The sequence below is a fragment of the Morus notabilis genome, unplaced genomic scaffold, assembly GCF_000414095.1.
Source record: "Morus notabilis unplaced genomic scaffold, ASM41409v2 Scaffold1032, whole genome shotgun sequence".
NCBI lineage: Eukaryota > Viridiplantae > Streptophyta > Magnoliopsida > Rosales > Moraceae > Morus > Morus notabilis.
The window spans coordinates 434,073-441,349 of record NW_010366892.1 but is presented as its reverse complement, the minus strand read 5'-3'; the positions used below and the strand labels follow the sequence as shown (position 1 = coordinate 441,349).

Here is a 7,277-nt window from a genome sequence, read left to right as displayed (position 1 = left end):
TATAATAATTATTTATAAATATAATATTTACCTGTCGTCAAAAAATGTTTACCGGAGACAACCGCCAAAAAACGATCATAAGAGCCGGTCGCGTGTCGCCAAAACTGGATAATATTTTTTAGTTTTTAATAACATTTAAAACTTAAAATATTAAATTATATTATAATTTACTAAAAATTCTACTAAATATGTTATTTTCGTAATTCTCCCTAACAATAACAGGCAGAAAGTTCACACGTATAATGGATATGTCTATGAGTGCGGCGTCTTTAGAAAATTGGGCCCAAAATCCCATAAAAATTCAATTGTAGACTAAGGTCCTTACGTGTAAATTAGACCTGGTCATCTACTCGGGGACTTTACAGACACAATGCAGGTTGTTGGTTTAGATTGAGAGACATATGATCTGTTTAGTTCGTTGATTTGAATTTTTAATTTGAGTTAATATATGATTTTATGTAAGAGTTTTTTACTGTAGTAAAAAAAAAGTTAGATGTGACTGTTTCTGAGAGCTTTTTACTGTAGTAAAATTTAAATTCTAAACTCGAATCGGTGAAATGAACGTGCCTATAATCTGTTATAGAGAATATCACAGGCATATTTTCACATTATATTTAGAATATTAAATATATTTTTAGAATACTGATAAGTCTCCAGTCATGATATAAGTATGCAACTGAGAAACTCGCCAGTACTCGACCACAAAATCAATATCCAACTGAGATAATGAGTTAGTTTGGTAGTGTTGTAGATTTTAAAAAATTGTTATTAGTTGTGTTGAAAAAAAAATTATTATAAAAAGCAGTTGAATATTTAGTAAACTGTAATTATACAAATATTGATTCTGGAGGTATTATGAGTATTATGAAAGTTTCATTAATTATACTTCAAGGTCATTTAATCTAAAAGTTAAAGTTGTCTTTAAGCTACTTCTGATTTTGACTGTAAATTCTTCAAAAATTCTTTAAGAATCACTTTTTATGGATTTTACCAAACACAAATTTCAGCTGTGGATGGCTAGAGAATTGATTTTGGACTTTAAAAATCACTACCAAATATACCCAACATACGGTATCCGGCAGACAACTGCGATACCCGCTAATGTCAATTTTTTTAAAGTACATTCAACTAATTTAGCCAATTAAGCTCAAATCTTTTACAAGTTAGTAAATGAGACAGTCATTTATCTAAATTTCATATATTATACATACTACTAAAGGAGGCACAAGGGTTACTATTCTTTGAACAGTGCCCGGTCCCTTCTGTCCATTTGTCCTTTTAGTATTGATTTTACCGTTTTGCACTCAGTTTCCTATATTATTCAGCTGTTTTTGGTTGTGCTTTTTAGTCATTTATACTGGCGACTTATTTTTTTATCGGGTGGAAAATGATTGTGTGGGGCGATATTCAGCGAAAAAACCACGTGTTGAAACCCAATTGCGTATCTTCTTAAGTGCTCTCCACGCGGCAGAATACAGACCGCCTGATAAAATCGTAGCCACGTGTCAATGGTTTAATGGTTAAGAAGAGTGTGCTCATGTGTAACTGAAGCAACCGATCTCGTTCATCTCTTATTGTGGCCGACAGCTGAACCACGTGCCGCACTATGATTCACAAGAATAAAGCAAGTGGCAGGGCCCACCTCTAGTTTTGCTGACACCATTGTCTTATGCTACATTCTGGACGCGCGTCTTCTTCTGCGTGTGTTTCACGCACCAATCGCAATCGTTGAATTTTTAGATTGAACGTCATGTGATAAATCCCAAATTATTTTTAATTATTATTATTTATTATATTTAATTACTACTTTATAATGGATTTGTAGTTCGATTTTATCCGCTCTAACACCATTTTGCACGAAATTTTTGATACGACTTAGATAAAAATACTATAAATGATCAAATTAAATTAAAAAAATATACTAAATAAAATAAAATGACGTTAAATTAAATTAAAAAATAAATTAAACAAAATAGGTCCATACGGGCCTATCGGCCAGATCTCTTCGCTACCACTACAAACCCCTAAAAAGTTTCATTATTAAAGCTCTGCCACATATGTCGCACCACGAGTTCTTTGGGCCAGACCAAATAGAATTCATGTCATCGTACTCTAACACGTTTCTTTTATGCATTTTTTTCCCTTTCATTTCTTTCTTTTTTTAAACAATTTACATATTAGTTATTTTAAATAGATCACGTGCGTGATTTAAAATCATTTCTTTTTTCATAATTTTAATTATTTATTATGTTTATTTATTTATTTTTTTAAATGAGTTATTCACCGATTTTTTTCACCATTTTGCACCAACTTTTTTATGTTATACAGATAAAAATATATAAATAATTTGTATGAATTATAACCATTTAACTACTATTTTACACAAACTTTCTCATACTACTCATATGAAAATATTGTGCATAATTCTAATGAAAATATAAATAAAAATATATTGAGTTAAAATAGAATATCATTTTCATATTCTGTTTTTTTTTTAATATTTTACCGCATGTTATTATTTCACAACTGAATATTACTTTATCTACTTCAATCTTTTTATAAAATAAACAAACAAACATTTATTCGTGTATCCCTTCCATAATACGATAGGCCGAAAAGCACCAGATTAGCACTCCGTAGGGGATCTTTTCTCTTCACTTTCTTCGTTTCACGGGAAGACGATCGGCGCCCCATGGACGGTTCGTGGTTCCGACGCAGCTTTTTCAAGGACACTGAAAAGACCAAAAACCCAGGTCTCTCGGACCAACGCGTCCAAGACGACGAGGACATACTCGGAGTTACAGAGCAATTGATCAATTACGTCAAGTCCTTCACTTTAGAAACCTTCAAGAATTTTCCTTCCGCAGGTAAATATTTTGCTGATTTTCCGAGAAAATTTCGAAAGCCACTTCAGAATTGTTATTGTTCCTGTTTTGTTACTTTCGCAAGGCTATTTCAAATTAACTTAGGTTACAGATTGAAAATTTTTGCGAATTTTTCCCCTTTCTAACAGTGTATTCTCAGCAACCAAACAGGTTTTATTTCATTTTTCATCTAATTCGTTGTCTGTGCTCTGTTTGGATGCCGGGAAATAATATAAGCTGCTTATTTAACTCAAAAACTTCTTCGTTAAGATCGATTGTCTCTGTAATTGGCTTACTCGTTGTTTGCTTACTTGCAAATTAAGTATGGTATTATCTTAATCTACGCAAATTTTACTAAAATCACTCTTAGAATTGACAATGTACAGATGATTCGGGAGGTAAACGTGGTGATGATTCTTCAGGCAGTGTTCGGAATGATCTCTCAGAATGGCAGGAGCGACACGCGATCCTTATTCTCTCCAAAGTGAAGGTTCAGTTATTATTTCTTTTTATCTCTTTTTAAAAAAAATATTATTTCTCTGTGCTTGTTTAGTCTGTGAATCTATTTTATATTGTTTCTTGAAGCTTAAATTTTGTTTTAACAGTAATCTTTGACATATAATAGTATTTGACTGGTGATTTCTGATCTTTCAGGAAATTGCACATCTTAGATATAAGCTTTGCCCACGTTACTTGAAGGAAAGGCAATTTTGGAAAATATATTTTTCGCTTGTGAAGAGTCATGTGGCCGAGTGAGTTTGACACTTTGACTACTTTCCATTAATTATTTTGTGGAGAATTCTATAGTTGGTATGAAAATTTACGAATGCTTACTGTGGAGACTGATATTTTATTTAATCATAAGAACGGCTATTTTAACCGTAATTAATTTTTTAAGTGTTCACTTAAAAAATTTATAGAGCATAGGATATAGAACGGCTCCTACTCACATATTCCGATGGTTAAAACAGCATTTCATCCCAGTAGGTAAAATAACAGTTTCTACCTAAAAAGTTCTAATGAAAATCTATACCAGATTTTTGTTGGGTTTAATAAACTTTAAGCACTAAAAGTTGTATCATGTGTGATATAATCTACCTATTTTCAAATTCTCCAATTATTTTGTGCACGCTCTTACCTATTTTGAATATGCACAGCCACAGAACGATTCCTTTGATGGGAAAGGTTTGTCCTTGCAAGCACATATTCAATGGCTTATGTCACCTTTTGCTTGAAAAACAGCTCTAATGAGCAGAGCACAGCAATTGTGATGATCACAACACGCCCAAAATGTGTAACTTTACCGAACCCGTTGCCAAACAAGATGCCTAGCTCTTTTTCTGCTTGACATCATTTTTTTTTGTTCGATAATTTTCTCATCATTACTTTGTACGTTGAGTAGAATGCCTATAGTATTAGTCTATTAGATACCTGATTGCTAGGCATCAAATGCACCAGCTTCTCAATCTAGCTTCATCTGAAGACAAGCTATGACTCCATTCAAAAATGATGTATCCCCATAAAATCTAATCACTCACAAAATAGTATATTTTAGATCTTATTAGGTTTGGTCCACCTCTAAATCTAGTGAGTTGAGTAGCAGAATTTTAACCCATAGAGATGAATAAAAGTGCTCGACTCCATATGCCCTTTTGTCATCAAGTGCGAGCACATCCATTAAGACATTGGTGTAGGTTTTCCGCAAATAATGTAACTTTCATTCTACTTATGTAACAAGAAAGAAGACGGGGTATGTCTTTTATGTGATTGAGGAATTTAAACGGGAAGAAATTTAAGGGCCGTTTAGTTCGCTAATTTGAGTTTTTAATTCGAGTTAGATGTGATTTTATGTGAGAGTTTTATAATTGATTTGTGATTTGTTGCTTGTTACCAGGTATGAGCTACAAGCCATAAGAAGAGTGAAAATCAAAGAGATGGCATTGGAAAATGGAAAATCAACGACAGATAGGACTGCATGTGAAGTTGAGATGGCAGAGACAAAGAACCCAGCAAATTTACCGCCTGCAACTCCATAGCATTTATTGCTATTGTGCATCTCTTTTCGACAGAATTATGAGCATGTGCAGCAAAAACTGGTTCTGTAATCTTTCCATCTGACAAGGCAAAACGGAAAAAAAAAAAAATAAATCTTGTGGGTGCAGTTTTATTTTGCGCAGATAAAAAAAAAAAAAAAAAATCTACTCTAACTCTACTTTTTTTGTGCAGTTTGTTAACTTGCTTATTTGTGTATGCTAGGGTAGTTATGACCTCTTGAAGATAGGCTCACTTTAATTTCTTGCATCATATATGATATACCAAATCACAAAACCCCAACCTATCATTTGCTTTGAAAGGAAATACAAATGGGAGTGAGAAAAAGTAGAACTACTGCGGTAATTGGGTTAAGTTGGCTTTTTTTTGTTGTTGTAAAAAGGAGAAATGGACAGCTTGCTCTTGGACTGATGCTATAGCCCTATGTATAGTAGACCTCAACCAAGTGTTACCCCTACTCTGGTGTGTACTGTGTCGTTCAAATTGAACAGCCAAAGCTCAAGATATGCATTACATTCATATGTTGTGGTCACATCAAATCTTGTTGTATTGTTGTTGCTGTCCTTTTTTATTTTATTTTTTTGTGGCTTAAGTTGCTGTCCTGGTTTAGTATGCCTTACTCCTCAATTTACCTCTCTTGTCCCGTTTTGAAATGGTCACCGACTCACCGACAACCGTCTAGATTTGAATCTCCCCTCATGTTTTTATGTAGTATGGAGAACATCAGATCCTCTCAATAAATTTAAAATCTTTGCATGTGTTTTTACCGACGGCCGATATGGTCCATGTTTTGAAGCTGCATTTAATGTGTATTATCTATCACGTTTTGGGATGAGAGATGCAGCACATCGCTATCATTGGTTGAAATTGGGATGTCGACACTTGTGAAGCAGATTCAATGGTCTTGGACTCTTGGTCTTAGTTTTAGAATGCGGACAAGAGAAGGGAGGAAAAAAACCAACTACAATTGTAACAAAATCGGATACAAATTATTGATGTCCTGTCACATTCTAGATATAATAGATATGGGATATCAGATATGCCTTTCGGCTAAGATCAAATGATCGTGTGGGATATTGGCCTACACATGCTTTTTACATAACCCTACGTAACCCTGTGACGAGTCATGGATAAATGCAGATCTAGAGACTATGTAGAGACTATTTTGTAAGATTGGTTTGTATTTGGCCCAACACCGCTTGGTCTAGTAGCATTGAGAGTTCGGATGGGATGGAATTTAAGGAGATAACAGATTCAATCTCGTATTGTACAAAAAAAAAAAAATGGTTTGTATTAGTCTATGTTTAGTGAGTGGTTATGCATACCGGGATTTGAATCATTCTACCTCATCACTGCAGAGCACATAGTTTGTTTATGTCTTGGCCATTTCAATTATTTTTCTGTTCAAAAGAAGTCGATTTTATTTTATTTTATTTTTGGTTTTGAATAACAAGCCCCAAATGTAGCGGTGGCTTGCATTGCATACAATTAGACTGAACACCTCATCCCTGCAACTTGCACCATACTGGACAAAAAGATCTGCAAAAGGAAAGAGATAGAAGAGAAAAGATGACATCATCAAATCTAAGTTGAACATTATTTTATGTCTCAACCTGTAACGCTGGGTAATAGAGCAGAACCGTACGACGTCCCATGTGAATAACCAATAACTCGTAATCACACACACAATAGTCTTTGTGTTCATCCACGTCTCAATGAAATTAATTTCAAAATTGCAGCAGCAGCTTTTACCACCACAAAGCCCAGGAGGAGAAAAAAGTGGGGTAATTTTTTCAACAAACTAACGATGAAACACAACATACAAAATGATGTGTCAGAGCCTGTAGCTCAGAAGTACGACTCCACCACACAAACAATCCAAAACTGCTTAAGCTTTTACTCTCAAACGCAAGATGCCAATTCGAAAGGACTAGTTTTCCCTCTTCAATATCTTAGATCCTAATTATAACACTTTTAATGAAAATAAAATGATTAATCGATAAATACCTCTTAAAAGTGTATAGATTAAAATTTTTATTTTTTAATCTTAATTTATAATCTTTTTAATTAAATAATTACACTAATAAAAAAATACTTATCAAGAATAAGAATTAAAAATTTAAATTCATACACTCTAAAGCTAAATTCTTTATTTTTTCCAAATTTTAAAATTGGCAAAGATAAAGGCCCAAACAACATTATAATCGTGCTTAAACAAGCAGGCTACCTAAAAGAAATTAATGTCATATATCCTAATAGCATAACATCAACGTCAATAATTAAATTTGATAGCTCAGTTTTATGTTTCATTTGCTCAGTTGGACAGAAAAAAAAAATGCAAAATACATTAAAAGACAAATA

At 33.3% G+C, this 7,277-nt stretch overlaps 1 protein-coding gene across 1 annotated transcript; it reads left to right on the top strand.

The window, feature by feature from the left end:
• The first annotated feature begins 2,605 nt into the window (after positions 1-2,605).
• Positions 2,606-5,036, top strand: LOC21398323. Its single transcript, XM_010111426.2, has 4 exons — positions 2,606-2,867; positions 3,251-3,354; positions 3,519-3,616; positions 4,759-5,036. Exons 1-4 carry the CDS (start codon positions 2,693-2,695, stop codon positions 4,898-4,900), a joined length of 519 nt encoding a protein of 172 aa, XP_010109728.1. The 5' UTR covers positions 2,606-2,692; the 3' UTR covers positions 4,901-5,036.
• The last annotated feature ends 2,241 nt before the right edge of the window (positions 5,037-7,277 follow it).

Bases quoted from the DNA above. Each gene is read 5' to 3' on its own strand.
- LOC21398323 (XM_010111426.2), top strand. From the start codon at position 2,693: ATGGACGGTTCGTGGTTCCGACGCAGCTTTTTCAAGGACACTGAAAAG. The intron at 2,868-3,250 runs GTAAATATTTTG...GACAATGTACAG, and splicing joins CAAGAATTTTCCTTCCGCAG to ATGATTCGGGAGGTAAACGT. The intron at 3,617-4,758 runs GTGAGTTTGACA...GCTTGTTACCAG, and splicing joins GTGAAGAGTCATGTGGCCGA to GTATGAGCTACAAGCCATAA.